The sequence below is a fragment of the Cnephaeus nilssonii genome, assembly GCF_951640355.1.
Source record: "Cnephaeus nilssonii genome assembly, chromosome: 7".
Taxonomy (NCBI): Eukaryota; Metazoa; Chordata; class Mammalia; order Chiroptera; family Vespertilionidae; genus Cnephaeus; species Cnephaeus nilssonii.
This window is the reverse complement of record NC_137078.1, coordinates 71,535,867-71,552,984: the sequence shown is the minus strand read 5'-3', so window position 1 is coordinate 71,552,984 and position 17,118 is coordinate 71,535,867. Positions and strand designations below refer to the sequence as shown.

General features: G+C 39.8%; 1 protein-coding gene across 1 annotated transcript in view; it reads left to right on the top strand.

Moving 5' to 3' along the window:
• NDC1 (NDC1 transmembrane nucleoporin) overlaps positions 1 to 14,766 on the top strand; it is a 59,582-nt gene extending 44,816 nt beyond the window's left edge. Inside the window, exons 17-18 of the mRNA XM_079776190.1 lie at positions 8,489 to 8,649; positions 12,092 to 14,766. Of these exons, the coding sequence (XP_079632316.1) occupies positions 8,489 to 8,649; positions 12,092 to 12,155 (225 nt within the window). The 3' untranslated portion in view covers positions 12,156 to 14,766. The remainder of the gene's footprint in view (positions 1 to 8,488; positions 8,650 to 12,091) is intronic.
• Positions 14,767 to 17,118: the final 2,352 nt, after the last annotated feature.

Genomic DNA, 17,118 nt, shown 5'->3' with positions numbered 1-17,118 from the left:
ACAGTCTTTCCTTTTCCACCCCAGATCCTGAGATTGATTAAAGTGAGTAATTAAGTGTCCATATGGATGGGTATTTGTTCACACCTTGGCACCACAGTTCTTTGACTTCCTTCTCTTTGTTACTCTTTCATATACCCTTCAGTCTCATCCATGGCGTTACACAGCCCTCATTATCCCCTGAATTCGCCATCTCCAAAGCTTAAACTTCAGGATTCTGTCTTCTAAGCCAGAATTCTTAAATGTTTTTGTTCCAAAAGATCCCTTTGAGAGTGTGATGAAGCCCCTGGACCTCAGAATAATGTTCTTAAATGCTTAAAATAAAGTACTTAGGGTTAGAAAGGAAATCAGTTATATTTGAAATATAATTACGAAAGCATTAAATTTGTAATATAATGTGTGCTATTTAATCAATGCATTAAGTAACAGGACACATTAGTAAGTCTAATAGCTATTTTCATTTCAAAATAATAAGATGAATGGTATTTCAAAATAACTGCAATAGTGGTGGGATATGAAGATATTGGTGATTTCTGTTGGTGACAAAGTCACAGGAACCACTAATGCTGTTGTGATTTGTTGCTTACAGTCATAATAGAAAGACATGCTAAATTTTAATTAAAATTTCGTGAAGATAAATATGCAATTTTTTTAAATTAAAATTTTCTTTATCTAATTTTTAAATCCTCACTTGAGGTCATGCTTATTAATTTCAGAGAGGGGGAAAAGAGAGAGAGAAAGATAGAAACATCAATGTGAGAAACATCGATCAGTTTCCTTCCTGTATGTGCCCCCTACCTAGGTATGTGCCGTGACTGGGAGTCGAACCCTCAACCTTTTGGTGTACCGGACAATGCTCCAACCAACTGAACCACATTGGCTCGGGCTAAATATACAATTTTATCCTAAAATTCATGCCCCTGAATTTTACCTATAGATCTGTGGGCCCATGTAAGGGCCCTTGCTCCAAGCACAGCCCTCTCATATCCTTGCTTCTTCTATCTACTTTGTCCTCCCCAGTGTTTTCACTTCCTTAGACCTTATGTCCATCACAATCATTTTATTACTAATTCTTTCAACTCTCTGTCCCCATGTTTCTCAGTTGTACCCATGTGGCAAAACCCTAAAGGATCAATCTCATATTCACCAGCCCTCAATTCTCTTTGCCCATCCCTCCTGCATTGGCCTTACTGCAGGCCTGTGGCATTCCTGACCTGAATTATTACTGTGGCCTCTTGCCCCTACTAACTCTTAACAGATATTCTTCATTCTGATTCCAGTCACTCCCTATTCTTCCCATGAGCCCTCTGCTGTAGTAACCAACATGGACTATTCAGTTTTTCCTCCCAAATATGTTTTTTTAACCTTACTCTAACTCTATACCTGATGTCTTTAAATCTTTGATGTCTTTTCTTTCCTTCTTTGCCTAGAACACATTTTTCTCCTTTTGTCTGGCTCTGCTATGTATCCCCCATCTTAGTACTTTATTGTACTGCATTTTAATTGTCCATTTACTTTCATTGTCTTTATTGGAGTAGAGGCAGGGACCTTGTCTCAGTAGCATCTGACTGGTACTTGGCTGTCATCGTCATCATCTAATATTATTACTATTCTATAGCAGGGGCAGTTTTATTCCCCAGAAGACATTCGTTAATGTCCATAGACATTTTGATTGCCACAACTGGAGAAGTGCTACTGTCATCCATTGTGTAGAGGCAACAATGCTGCTAAACAGGAACAGTCCCCTATGTACAGTCCAAAATGTCAGTAGTACTGAGGTTGAGAAACTCGGCTCTATAGATACTTGTTTAATCTCACAGCTAATTAAATAACTTCAGTTCTCGTAACCATGGAGCACATTTCTAATAACAAAGTCTGCTCTTGTCCTTAGCATTTGTTTGGGATTTTGGCTTTAGTAGAGTAAACTTCCGTTTCTACTAGATTATAAGTATCCAGGGACTTTCAAGACTCTGCATAGTGGACATTAGTTAATGACCCTGGTAGGTAAATATGCAGGAGGGAGCAACTGGACTTTTCTCTTTATTTGGCATTTTAAATGAGCACAAAGAATCTGTTTTCCCTCTTTAGACTTCTATTAGGGCCAAAGTAAGGAATTTTTCATTTTTCCTAAAGAGTATATTGTTCAGTAGTATATTATACTTAGCTGTTTACTCTTTTTTGTTTGGGGTAATTCTTAACTAGATATTTGAGATCCCATTTGTATGATCTGAGTCTTTAGGGCAGGAACCATGTGCAATGCATAAAATGAGGCTCAATAGATATTGTTTAATCTCACAGCTAATTAAGTACTTCAGTTCTCCTAACCCTGGAGCACATCATTAAATATTGTAAGCCAGTGTTTCTTAGATTTAAGTTAGTCATATACTGTCTTCATAATTTTAGTCTTTTAGATAAGTCAGAAGAATGCAAAGAGACAGATACCAGCACTCTAGCCCACCTCTGTTCAATAGAAATATAATGCAATACACATATGTAACTTTGCATTTTTTAGTAGTTACATTAAAAAAATACAGGTAAAGTTTATTTTAATTAACACAGTATATCTAAAATATTATCATTTTATTATGTAATCTATATAAAATAACATTTTATATATATATTTTTATAGTAAGTGTTCAAAATCTGGTGTGTATTTTTTACTTACAGAATAACTGAATTCAGACCAGCCACATTTCAAGTACTTAAGAGCTACATATGTCTTAGTGGTCACCATATTGGACAGAACAGCTATAGACTTTAATGATGATGATGAAATTGGTCATACAAGAGGAATTTCAGATTAAATCTTCAAATGATAATATTCTAGATATATTTTCCAAAATTCAAGAATTGATGACAGAAGAATATATTTTTAAGGAGAAAAAGGAAATATATGTGATATTCTCATCTAGTAAGTCATTCAACAGGAAGGACTTTATCACACAATGTAAATAAGAACCTGAATCCTTCCATTTTGCTAAAAAAGTATATGTGACAGTATATTCCTTCATCTTCTGTGATATATGGGCACTGAAATTTACTTTATACAATTCATAGTGGATAAATGCTGAAAGTAACAAAGGTGTATACAAAGATGATCGGAAAGCATAGATAATGGCAAAATGAAAAAAGTCACTGATTAATTTTTTTTTTAAATTTTTTTAGATATATTTCTTTATTGATTTCAGAGAGGAAAGGAGAAGGAGAGAGAGATAGAAACATCAATGATGAGAGAGAATCACTGATCGGCTGCCTCCTGCACGCCCCCTACTGGGGATTGAGCCTGCAACCCAGGCATGTGCCCTTAGCCAGAATCGAACCTGGGACCCCTCAGTCCGCAGGCTGATGTTTTATCCACTGAGCCAAGCCGGCTAGGGCTGATTAATCTTTTGAATTTGTCTTTATAAGCTAAAGAATGAAATTATTTTTCAATTATTGTACAAAGAAAATGGTTAAACTCTCTTCAACAAAATTATAAGCTGTCATGTTTTTAAAAATATTTTATTTGATGGTACAAATGCAAGAAAAAGAACCAGAAGTAATGATAAACTAGAACCTATTGGAGATATATTTTCATTTTGAAATCAGTATTACAAGCTGGATATGTTCCAGGTTTATACATGATAGCTGATGAGTTGCAGTCAAAGGACATTGCCCATTTCAAATGTGTATGTCTTCAAAACATAGAAAATGTTTATGTCTTTAAATGTTTATGAAATTATTTTACACTAGAGGTCCAGTGCATGAATTTGTGTACGGGTGGGGTATCTTGGCCTGGCTGGAGATCGAGGCTTATGTGGGGGGGGGGGGCGGGCTAGGGGGAGGGGCCGCGGGCAATTGGCCAGTTGGCCCTGCCCCCGATCCGGGTGGGGGGGCGATTGAGGGTGGGGCCTGCCAGAGGGAGGGGCCACGGGAGGTTGGGGGGGCCAATTGGGGCCCAGATTGGGCCAGTTGGCCGCCACAGTGTGTGTCATAGTGAGCAGTTGTTCTGGTCATTCCGGTCATTCCGCCGTTTGGTCGCTGGGCTTTTATATATATAGGTTATCCTGTCCTTCTTCTGTAAATTGTAAAATGACTTTAAACTAAAAGAGTCCAGCCCTGACCGGTTTGGCTCAGTGGATAGAGTGTCGGCCTACGGACTGAAGGGTCCCAGGTTCGATTCTGGTCAAGGGCATGTACCTTGGTTGCGGGCACATCCCCAGTAGGAGGTGTGCAAGAGGCAGCTGACCGGTTTCTCTCCCATTGATGTTTCTAACTCTCTATCCCTCTCCCTTCCTCTCTGTAAAAAATCAATAAAATATATTTAAAAAAAACTAAAAGGGTCCATTGGACCAAGGTAGTAAATGATGACAACTATTTTTACCTGTATGCTGAGAGTTAATCAGAAGGTTTATAAGAAGATTGGAAAGAAAATAATTTTTCCATTAAGATTCAATGCCATTTAATGTTGTTTAAGTATGTCACTGAATACCACCTTCCATACTGCCTAAAATGATCTCAAGTATATCCCAGTCTTGAGAAATGCTCTTATGATATACAATTGGATTTGAAGTTATCATGGCAGACTGAACACACATATCAATTCTTGTTCCTTCCCCCAAACTCTGCTAAACTACAGTAAAAGAACTTTTAAAAAGACATCCCATATAATAAAAGGCTAATATGCAAATTGACTGAACATTGGAACAACTGGTCACTATGATGTGCACTGACCACCAGGGGGCAGACGTTCAACGCAGGAGCTGCCCCCTGGTGGTCAGTGCACTCCCACAGGAGGAGCGCCACTCAGCCAGGCTCATGGCTGGCGAGCGCAGCAGCGGTGGTGGGAGCCTCTCCTGCCTCCACCTGTCTGACTGACGGCTTAGGCCTGCTCCCCACGGGCTCCTGGACATCCCCTGAGGGCTCCTGGACTGCGAGAGGGCGCAGGCCGGGCTGAGGGACCCCCTACCCCAAGGGCACGAATCTCGTGTACCAGGCCTCTAGTTTTATATAATAAAAGCGTAATATGCAAATCGACTGAACAGTGGAATGACTGGGCGGGGGGCAGGGCCAGCGAGCAGGCGGCGCCTGGCCAGCCAAGGTGCGTGCCAGCAGGCAGAGGGAGGGGACAGTGATTGGGGAGGGTGGAGGGTGGGCGGTGACCAGCGGCGGTGGAGGGGCGATTGGGGGTGGTGGTGTTGTCCGCTTGCCGGCCGGCCAGCGCCATTCCCTGATCGGCCTGCCTGGTTGCTGATTCCTTGAGGGCTCCCAGACTGCCAGAGGGCGCAGGCCGGGCTGAGGGACCCACCCACCCAGAGTGCACAAATTTTCGTGCACTGGGCCTCTAGTAAATCCATAAACAGGAGAAGAGATAACAGCAATAAAATTTTCAAAGCTGGAAAGCAAGTGGTTGAGATAAATGACTTAGCAGATTCCAGAGGCACATCTGAAATTGTTAGTGGGGCAAGCACCAAGTACCTCTGGAATCAAGGATAAAGATACAGGTACCAAAATAAAGAGGTTTAGGTGAGAGCTGTTTCAAAACCAGTTAGATCTCTAGATTCTCTGTTGCTGGTGCTCCCCACTCACTCCAGTGCTAGTTGAACTGCATCATCTAGAGAGGGTGGGACACAGGGTCTCTGGATTAAGAGAGTCCAGGCACAATGGTGGGTACTATACTGAAAGCTCAGTAGCTCTGTTTCCCACTTGGCTCCCTAAGCACTGGGGACCAGGGTACTGGAAAACTCCTCTCTGGGAACTCTGAGCAATCCAAGAAGAAAGACCTGAAGTTACTATGTTGGGTGCTTACCCTGCAGAAGTCCACACAGATCACCTACTGTGAAAGCTGTTGTCAGTAAACTCCAACCGTGTACTCAGAGCTCTTGGTCAGATATTTAGGAAGTCCCACTCTCAGTCATGTGCCAAGGGTCACTAGATTTCTGTTGAAGGTCTCTAATGCAGAAGATAAAGAACAAAAGACACAAAGCGGGAAAAGTGTGGAAGAAACTATAACAAGCAAAAGAACAAAAATCATCAAAACCCTCAGAAATAAGAGAGGATATTATATCCTTGACATAAAAATAGGATGGTAAAATTAAAAATATCACCTACATGACATAAAAAAGCTCTTGAAATTAAAAACATGGCAGAAATCATCATAATTTGGTTTATTTTAGTGGTTATATCCATTATTATTAGTCATAGGGTTATAGTATTATTTCTTGTCACTTTAGACATAATCTTGCTGTAACAAATTAATACACTTCTCTATTTTCACTTCTGTCATCTCTTAATGTAGTTATATCATTTTAAAAAATATATTTTTATTGATTTCAGAGAGGGAGAAAGAGAAACATCAGTGATGAGACAGAATAATCAATTGGCTATCTCCTGCGTGTTCCCACTGGGGATCGAGCCCACAAACTGGGCATGTGCCCTGACCAGGAATCAAACCAAGACCTCCTGGTTCATAGGTCAACACAACCACTAAGCCACATTGGTTGGGCTAGTTATATCATTTTAAAATGATATTATTTACCTTTGGCCTGTAAAGATATACTTAAATTACTTATTCTGTCAACTATAAGTAAAATCTGATTTACTTTTTTGTTAATCCTCACCCAAGGATATTTTTTCCATTGATTTTTAGAGTGAGTGAAAGGGATGGGGAGAGAGAGAGACATTGATGTGAGAGAGACACATCAATTGGTTGTCTCTCGCAACCGAGGATCAAACCTGCAATCCGCATACATGCCCTTGACTGTGAATCCCACCTGTGACCCTTTGGTGCACAGGCTGATACTTGAACCATTGAGCCCTGCCGGCCAGGGCAGATCTGTTCACTTTTGAATTCTCTCTCTCCTCACCTGTTCTTACTCATAGATGCTTTATCATCCTATCTAATAATAGACAAATATGCAAATTGACCATACCTCCGACACACCCACAAGCCATGCCCATCATCCAATCAGAGCGAGTATGCAAATTAACCCAAACCAAGATGGCTACAGCCACAGAGAGCAAGGTTTCCTAGGTAACAGGAAGCCAAGCTTTCCGCCTGCCCTTGCCAGGCCTAAGCCTCCACTCAAGCTACAAAGTTTCAGTTATAGAAGGTAAACAAATTCAAACAAATGGCGGCAGAATGGAGCTTGAGAGAGCAGGCCAGGGTTGCCGCCGGCAACAGGGGAAGCAAAGCTTTCCGCACACCCTGGCCGGGCCCACCTGCTTAAGGCAACAAAGTTTCAATTATAACCCCAACAGAAATGGCTGCCGGCCTCGGAGGGAGCCCCAGGCTTGGCTCTGCTCCAGGCTACAAAGTTTCAATTTTAGAAGGAAAATAAATTCCAGATACCAGGGCCTCTGCTTGGGTTGCCAGGGGGCGTGGCTGGCCTGCAAACCACCATAGGCCCCTCGCTCAGGCCGCCCCACACCCCAAGGGAACCCCCACCTGATCCGGGACGCCCTTCAGGGCAAACCAGCTGGCCCCCACCCCTGTACCAGGCCTCTATCCTATCTAATAAAAGAGTAATATGGAGATTGATCACCACTGCAACACACAATATAGCTGCCCCCATGTGGTCAAAGATCCTGCCCCCATGTGGACACAAGATGGCCAGCAGGAGAGGGCAGTTGGGAGGCACCCAGCCTGCAAGGGAGGGCAGTTGAGGGACCAAGCCTGCAAGGGAGGGCAGTTGGAGGTGATCAACCCTGCAGGAGAGGGCAGTTAGGGGTGACCAGGCCGGCAGAGGAGGGAAGTTGGGGGCAAACAGGCTGGCAGCAGAGTGGTTAGGGGGTGATCAGGCTGGCAGGCAGAAGCGGTTAGGGGCAATCAGGAAGGCAGGCAGGCAAGCAGTTGGGAGCCAGCAGTCCTGGATTGTGAGAGGGATGTCTGACTGCCCGTTTAGGGATCCGACTGCCCACCGGGATCGGGCCTAAACGGGCAGTCGGACATCCCTCGAGGAGTCCCATATTGGAGAGGGTACAGGCTGGGCTGAGGGACAACTCCCCTCCGTGCACGAATTTCGTGCACCGGGCCTCTAGTCTATAATTATAAAGGAAGATAATACAGTTTAGTAAATAACTTTTATTTATGGAAAGTATCAAGTTTTGGCTGTTTTTTTTTCCCTAAGTTATTTTAATAAAGGACTCTAACTGACACACATAGTAGTAAGCAGAGTCGGATATCTTTGTTTCACTTTCCAGCTTTGCATTTTCAAGGGTGTTGTGAAGTACAGCTTTTCTTCTTTTTTTTTTCTTTAGAGGAAAGGTCATTTTTTCCCAAGGGGTTGTGAAGTATAGCTTTTTTTTTTTTTTAAGAGGAAAGGACTTTTTTCCAGGTAACTTACTGAAGTGGCTGAACCTCTACTGCATTGTTTTTCAAACAGTTTGTGATCCAAAATAAATATAGTATGTATCTGTCTGTTTATCTATCTATCTGAAGTAGTCTCCTTAATCCTTTGGACTCAGTTGACCTTGGTAGTCTGCTGTAATGTGTTTTCTTTCTTTGATCTAGGCAGTTGACAAGTACTTCAAGCTTCCTCATGCTTCCAGTAAACCACCTCGGATTTCAGGAACCCTTGTGGACACTTCCTATAAAACATTAAGATTCGCATTTAGAGCATCACTAAAAACTGCCATCTATCGAATAACTACTACATTTGGTGACCATCTGAAGTAAGTTTACCTGTTTTGATCCCTGATGGTAGTCCATTTTCAAGAGTTTTCTTGAGAAATAGGTATGAAGTTTATAAAGGCTCGCACATTGAAAGTGTTTTTTTGGGACCTTCATGATTTCTACTGGGAATTGACAGCTTGGATTTAGACTTTATATTTTAAAATTTGGCCTATCATATAAGCTTTGGGGCCTTCTTTCAAATGGACAAAAAAGGGAATACAAAGTTATAAAAGCAGCAAGTATAATTACATACTGTTTTTTTTTACATCAGGAAAACATCCTTCAGGGAGGAAAAAAAGGCAAAAAAATAATTCTGTTATTGCATCTTGGTCAGCAAACTAAGACTTGGGGTGAGCAGAGTATTCCATAAATGAGTCCTTGGTGCTTTGTGAATCATGCTGGAAAAACAGTGACAGATCACACCTTCAGACACGGAGCCAGAAAGAAAACCACAAATGCCAAACCTGTTTATATTTAGTTTCATTGATGTTTATTGCTTTCTTATGAAATAATTTAACTAGGCAGGATAAGGGATAATAATTCACTGACTAAACTATGTTTTCTCATAATCATAAATGAACTGTAGAAGACAAGAGAGATTACTCTGTGTTTTCTGTATGTAATCAGTTAATAGTTTAGGACTTCCTTATACATCTGCTTTTAGAAACAGTATTTTTTATAAGATGTTAATATTTTTATTTTTTTAAAATATATTTTTATTGATTTCAGAGAAGAAGGGAAAGGGGGAAAGAGATAGAAACATCAATGATGAGAGAGAATCATTGACCAGCTGCCTCCTGCACACCCCACACTGGGGATCAAGCCCACAACCCGAGCTTGTGCCTTTGACAGAAATTGAACCTGGGACCTTTCAGTCCGCAGGCCGACACTATCCACTGAGCCAGACCAGCTAAGGCGAAGCAGTAGTATGTGTTGTTTCACTTCCATAAAACTAGGCAGCAACAATAGCAGGTTTTATGGAACACATTGATTTTGAGTGGGAGTACAAAAGAGCTGTAGATAATCCTCTATTCTTAAGATTTATTTAAAAAGAAACAAAATCTATTATTGTGTACCTTCTACATCTGATCTCCAATATGATAGCCATGTATGGTTGTATAAATTAATTAAAGTTAAATAAAATTTAGGTTCCAGTTTTTCAGTCATACTGGTCTCATTTCAAGTTCTCAGTAGTAGCTAGTACTAGGCTACTGTATTGGATAGTTTTGATACAAAACATATTCATCACTGCCGAAAGTTCTGCTGGACAGTGCTGTCCTAGGTAATACACTTAGTACTTAAAATGTATGTATTTTTTTTTATTTACTCTTCTCAAAGAGCCTGTGAGGTGTAGAGATTATCATAAATTGTACAGATATGGAAACTGAGGCTGAAAAAACTTAAGAACTTGCTTAGTAACACAGATCTGAAATCAGATTTCTTGCTTTTAAAATTCGACCTTCTGCCCTAGCCGGTTTGGCTCAGTGGATAGAACATCAGCCTGCAGACTGAAGGATCCCGGGTTTGATTCCGGTTAAGGGCACATGCCGGGGTTGCCAGCTCCATCCCCGGGGGGGGGACGTTCAGGAGGCAGCCAATGATTCTCATCATTGATGTTTCTAGCTCTCTCCTTCTCCCTTCCTCTCTGAAATGAATAAAAATATATATTAAAAAATTTCAACTTTCTTTCTGTGTACACCATTAGACTGCCCCTGAGATGTAAATTGCCATGCAGAATACTCTCAGAAAACACCCAATGAATGTAGAGAATGAAATAGATGATAGTGCAAAAATAGGAAGAAGGGGAAAATAGAGATTTCTTGGAAAAGAAAGGGAAATAGATGACTGATAAAAAATTATGAGAATGAAACTCTGCCTCAGTTTCTTTTCTCTGAGAAGAGCCAAATTTTATATGTGCATTAAAATTGATGAGGTCAGTAGAGACTATTTTGTGCAAATATAGGACAGAATGATATGGTGGAAAAAGTGTAGAGTAAAAATATTTAGATTTATGTCTGGTTATCATTGACTGTCTGGTTGTGGGCAAGTTACCTAATGATTTAAGTAACTTGCTCAAGATTTTGCAGGTAAGTAAGTTGCAGAGCCAGAATTCAGACTTCAAACTTTCTGACTTGCGAGTTCTATCTATAGTGTCTATAATCTTAACTAGTAAGTTATGCTGTCTCCTCTAACCTTTGAACCTTTCTGCTACAGGTACCCACCCATGAAAGGGTTATGTTATTCATCCCACTTTGTTCCACTGTTACTAATAGATATTCAGTGGGATCATGCATATATAAAGCCCACACTTGTACATTATACATTCCTGGGAAATCTATTATTACTGTATAATACCTAATTTAATCATTACCCACAGCTCCACCTCTGAGAACCAGGTTTAAATTTGATTTACTGGTTTTCTAGCTTATAACACATTAAAATTTGAGGGGAAGAGACAGATATTAGAGTTGGGAGTACTAACAGTAGTAAGAATGAGTGCAGTGCCTGCTAGCAGAGAGAAGGTTCATGAAAAGAGCTGCAGACTTGGTGTTTGAGAGAGTTCAGAGCCACTGAGTTGGAGATGACAGCCTCACTAGCACCTAGGTGTGAATTTGCACAAAAATACTTGAAATAGTTCTATTATAAGCAGCAACATGGTTTAAGAAAGCAGAGATGTGTATGTATGAGAACTTTTAGAATGATGTGTAGCAAAATTGTTACAGCAAGATTCTTTGGCACTTTTAAAAGTGGTGACCTTCAATTACTGGAATTCTATTATTGAGTTGTGATATATTACTATTAAACATCTAGAAAACCAGAATCTTTCATTGTATTCACTTTTTGCCTGGAAGTTTTTACTAGTTTCAGAATATTTCCCCTACTTTTGTCAAGGTAATGTATTTTTGTGGGGGCGAAGGTTGGGAGAGAACTCAATTTCCTCATCCAAGACAGAATTTATTTTCAAAGGGAAGAGTAAATCTAAACCAAAGCTGTTACCTTTGAAAACGATTAGTGGAGTCTATTATGTTTTAACCAAACATTTTAGTTTAAAGGATTTTATATTAAAGGCAATTCAAATACTCCACAACTCAAAGATAATGTTGGAATCTGGTTTAAATAAAATAATAAAATCCAGAAAATCTGTAAGGCTTGGAACTCTGCACAGCAGGTTCCATAGCAGAGCAGGTTAAAATCGATGCCTTCACTTGTCAGTCTTAATTTGCTTTGGTCTTTTAAAAGGTGGAAGCATGCCATTACTGAATGAAGCCCTCCTCATTAGATTAAGGAGAGTTTTCATCCAACTTTTTTAGAAGTACTAAATAAGTGAAGATTTCTCTTCGTTTTTAATTGTTTTGAAAAATATTGACTCTGTGCTCTGTGGTTCACTTAATATGCTTAATGTAAAATAAAGCTTATGCTTTGAATTTATGTTTCATTTAGTGCTGTGCAAGCATCTGCAGAACATCAGAAAAGACTTCAACAGTTCTTGGAGTTCAAAGAATAGTTAAGTAATATAAACTGTGTTCATTACACTGCTGATACAACTACAGATGGGACAGTAAATGTTCAGCATTCTTGGATCAGAAGAAAATGGACTAATTAGATGCTTCCTTTGTCGTGGTGGTTGCTTTGAAAACTATACTTTAATGGGAGAAATCATGGAAAGAAATTCTCAACAGAATAACTGAAAACGGCCTTTTCTGTACCAGTTGCTTGTTGTGTGTGTGGTATAATAAAATCTTTATTCAATTTCACAGATGCATCTATGGCAGTAGAAATGTCTCCAGCTTATATAGCTTAATAATAATTAGAAATTTTTTAGAATTTACTTTTGAGAGGAGTAGAGCCAGTTCAGAAGGTAAAATAGGTTGACTTGACCCAGTCTTCCTTACTAGTCATTCTGAGTTTAACTCTTGTAAACTTGAAATACATAAACTTTTTTAGAGTTGTTTCTGTTTACTAAAGGATTAAAATGGTAACATTGGAGAAAAGTTCACAGAAAATATATTGTCTAAAGGACATATTTTGTCAATCTGTTAGGTTCTGTTTTTGTTTCCAGAGACAAATTAAATTTGCATGATTGTCCAAAAAAAAGTCTCAATTTACAGATGCTAACTCTATATAAAGGAATGTGGAAAAATTCAGTTCTTAAGTTACAAGATTAAACATTCACATTTGGTTTTTAGAAGACAATCGACTGACATCTATGAATTTGTGTTATATCATGCTAGTAAACAATTAAGTGTATGACTGTTTTCCCAACTAGTTTTACTTTCTTTTTCTGGAACAGAACATTAAGTGATTGTAGAATTTTTCAAGTGAGAGAAAAATTTTGCAAGAAAAACCAGGAAACTTTTCCCCTTTTTACCACTCTTCATCTTCATTAGATGAAATTATTTTGTGAAGCTTTTTTGGCCTCAGAGGGAGCAGTCTTCTCTGTGTTAACTGGCTAATTAAAATATATTAGGAAAATCTTTACAGCCAGAAACAACTTAGTCATCAAATAGCAAGTGAGACCAAGACGTCAGACGGATTACTTGGGAGCATGTTGTGTGTCTCAAAAGTGAGCGAGGTAATTTTATTTATTTGGAGATGAAAGATTAGAAATCCTACTAGTAGATATCCACTGGACTAGCTTTGGACTGAAATGCTTCCTTGTAATTTTTTTACCTATTATCTTTCTCCTCTAGTGTCCCCAAATTTTTTCTTTAGTCAACACAGTATTGTATATGCGTCTTCATTAATATGGCATATATGTCTACAATTTCTCTGATTACTTGATGTACTACATCTTTATTCCCTCTATTTGTTGCCCCTTCAGCCAGCACATGCCAAATTATAAATGAATCCTACTGACCTTTAAGGTGTCTTTATGAGACATTCCCCAGTTGTCAAGTGTGTGGAGGATTTAGGCTATTGCCATTGCTTTTTCTTTTCACCCCTGAAGAGGAGTTGATCCCTTTTGAATGTGAAAGTTGAATTTTGAAAGTGGTAGTTACTTACAGATGGCCAGAAAATTGTGGCTAGGTTGACTGAGAACTGTTGAGTTTTATGTTTTAAAGCCATTGAACTTTTTATATTCCATTCTCTGTGCTTCCCGTGGCTGAGGCATTTTGGGAGAAAAGGACTCTAACCTTCTGTTTCCATTAAAGAATTGTGGTATTGAACCCATTTGATTCCTGAGACTGATGATGGGATGATTCCTTTAAACTATTAGATAAAATGTCTGGCTAAGTTTAGATTTTTGCCAAATACTTTGGGCAAAAGGTGTATTTGATGAGCAATGTAAAAATTTTTGAGGTATTCATTCCTGTTTTCTCTCCAGAAAGAATGTGTTTTGTACAAAATATGGGTCACCTAAAGTTTGCTTGGTGGGGTCTGGAAACTGTCCCCCCAAATCTGGATTGTATTTAGTTGGTAAGGGAGTCAGTTCCTTTTCCCCTTTGTGTGTTGATAATCTCCATACCATCTGTGGGGTAGGGTGTGGCTCAGTCACCTGTTATTAAAAAGCTCCTCTGGCTCCTCCTGTGTACAAGAGGAGAGAAGCGTTTCCTTTGATGAAGTCACAGCTTGGTTATGAGCCCACTGGTGCTCTAACATTGGCCTGAAGATTAGAGTGTTCTTTAAAAGCTTTTCTCTGACTGTCGGTATAAAACATGATTCTTTCAGCTCTTGTAATGTTCGCTTGCCCCTTATGGAAGGTATAAATCCAGAAAACTCTCCCAGAGCACCGCAGAACTGTCCTAGAATAAACATCGCACCATTCAGTGGACATGGATAAGCTTAAATTTGTTACTTTGCTGGATTTGTTTCTTGGTAATTGTTTTGTATGTATTCCTGTAAATATGGTAATCTGTTTATATACTTTTGTATATCACTGACCTTGAATTGGTAGAAAAATAAATTTACATTAAAAAAATGGGACTATTAATTGAAATGTGTATATACAGGGTCAATTATTTAATTTCTGGTGTGTGTTTCCTTAGCCATTTCATTTACATCTCCACTGTTGTTGCTTATAAAACCTGAAAAGGTTTAACTTCTTGAGAAATCAGCCATTGTCCTTACCCAGACTAATTTGGTGGGTGATCAGTATTTAATGGTAACTCTAAGGAGCCTGAATTTTATTTTATTATTATTATTTATAAATTTTTAATTATTATTTAAAAAAAAACCCACGTTATTGCTGAAAAGGACCCTGATTTTAAAAGTCTCTTTTCTTCATTGTCTTGGCTTCCTTTCTTCTAAAACTAAACAAAAGAGGCAGGTGCTGAAAGCCATCTTTTAATAGAGGTTTCTTTCCTTGCCAGAATAGTGTTTCTGAACAGATCATATTTCCCCAGGCTAACAGTTATGTCTGTCAACTTTACTTAAATTAGTCTGAACTTCACCTCAAGGTAGTTGAGGTGCTATACTAAAGCCCTGAAATCCCTCTTTTGCTCTCCCAACTCAGTCATCTTTCTTTAAAGCCAAGTAGCTCATAACAAAGATGGCTTTAATTTATCAGTTAACCATCCAGCTAGTCTTGGCAAGCTGCTGACCAGAATCACACTGTGAGAAGGGTTTATTGTAGATCAGGAGTTACCAAATTTACCGTGCTTCAGAATCGCTTGGGAAGCTTAAACCACTGGGCCCTACCTCCAGAGTTTCTGGTTTGTAAATCTGGGTTGGGGCCCAAGAACTTGCATTCAAGTGATGCTGCTAGTCAGAAGAGCACACTTGGGGAACCATTGCTCTGTTGGATTTTCTGTGGGGTCTCTCAGATGAGTGCCTGAAGCATATGAACTATCATTTGCCATAAGGTAGAAAGCTTGAAGAATACGGTTAGATCCTGGAGGTAAGGCAGAAATGCTGAGAAGTGCTGTATACCAGGCTTTGTGATAGGCTCTGATGCTATAAAGTCATAGACATTGTCCCCAAAGAGCTCACCACCTTGTGTGGCTAAAGTAAATGGAGGAAACCTTGTTTTGCACATAACTATTTTCTACTCATTTACAAAATTGATGTGTTTTGCTATTGCTGTTTCATTGTTGATTGAGCATCTATTCTGTTCCTAACCTGCACTAAGTGCATCTTCTTCAGTGTCCTGGTGCTTAGCCTGCGTTGTCACTTGCATTATTTTGCAGGGTCTGTGTGGCTCTCCCTTGCCCTCCAGGGTTCTCCTTGCACACACATATCTTACCAGACACTGTTGAGTGTGCCCTGCAAGTGGTCCTGGTGGCAAAGTAGTTCTGGAAAACCTATGGGATGCCTCTGGCAGAGACACATTGGAAGGTGACCTCTAAATCACAGACCTTTTTCTTTGATAGTCTTTTGAAGATAGGTTGACTATTGATTGGTTTATCCTTTTTATCTTCCAATTTATTAAAAACTGTTTTATAGCTTGAATAAATAGTCCTTCCCTAACTATATTATGATTATTAGTTGCAAGGACACAATCCCACCTCAGTTTAGCTTGAGCATAAAAGGCAAGTTTACCCTAAGGGCACAGGAAAGTCATGGTGAGCTCAAGTACAGATTTGCTTCTGGACCTCATGAAGAATCTGGAAAGCCCTCAGGATATCTAAATGGTTCTTCTCCGCTTCTTTGTGCATCAGTGCTTTAGTTCTGTCTACTGGCTTTCCACCACTCTCCATCTGCTCTCTAGCTCCTGAGGTTATTATAATAGAGACTGAACAACTTTCTGAATGCCAACTAATTTTTTGATTGGAAGAAATGAGCCCAAAAGGATCAAGTATCCAAGGGTCTAATTAGGCTTCAGGAACAAGATCATGCAGTATCAATGTGGCTTCTGAGAGCTTACCTTTGTTGGTCAGGAGAAAGTGGAGGGTATAATTCCCAGAGTCTCTCAAGAAAGGGAACAAAAATTTGAGTTTTGGAGCCTGCAAAGAGGGACTGATAAATCTTGCTTTGAGTTGGAACCCGAGAGGGCTGCACCCTAGAAGGAAGGATGAAGAGGAAATAGATTGCATGACTGTAGTTGAGTTAGAATCCTCATTAAATGGAATTGTGGTAATCTCTGTTTGCCAGTGTTTCTAGGTCCTGGGAGAAGCTATCATATATCCTCTGGAGGAAAACAACACCTTGGGCCTCAATTATTTCTACAAACAAATTTCCAAATACAATGTCTGCACACAATTAAAAATAATAAGGCACAGGAAGAGGCAAGACAACATGAATGACAACAAGGAGAGCATAGGGATTCCAGATATTGGGGTTATCAGATTTAAAAATAATTACCATTACTATCTATATATATAAAAGCCAAGTGACCGGAATGACGGGTCGCTATGACGTGCACTGCGGCCAGCCAACCAGCCCAGTAGGGGGCAGGGCCGGCCGGCCAACCTCCCACATTTCCTCCCCCCACTGGCTGGCCCTGATTGGTCTCAATCGGCCCCGATCGGGGCAGGCCAGCCAGACCCCACCTGTGCACAAATTCGTGCACCGGGCCTCTAGTGTTTAAT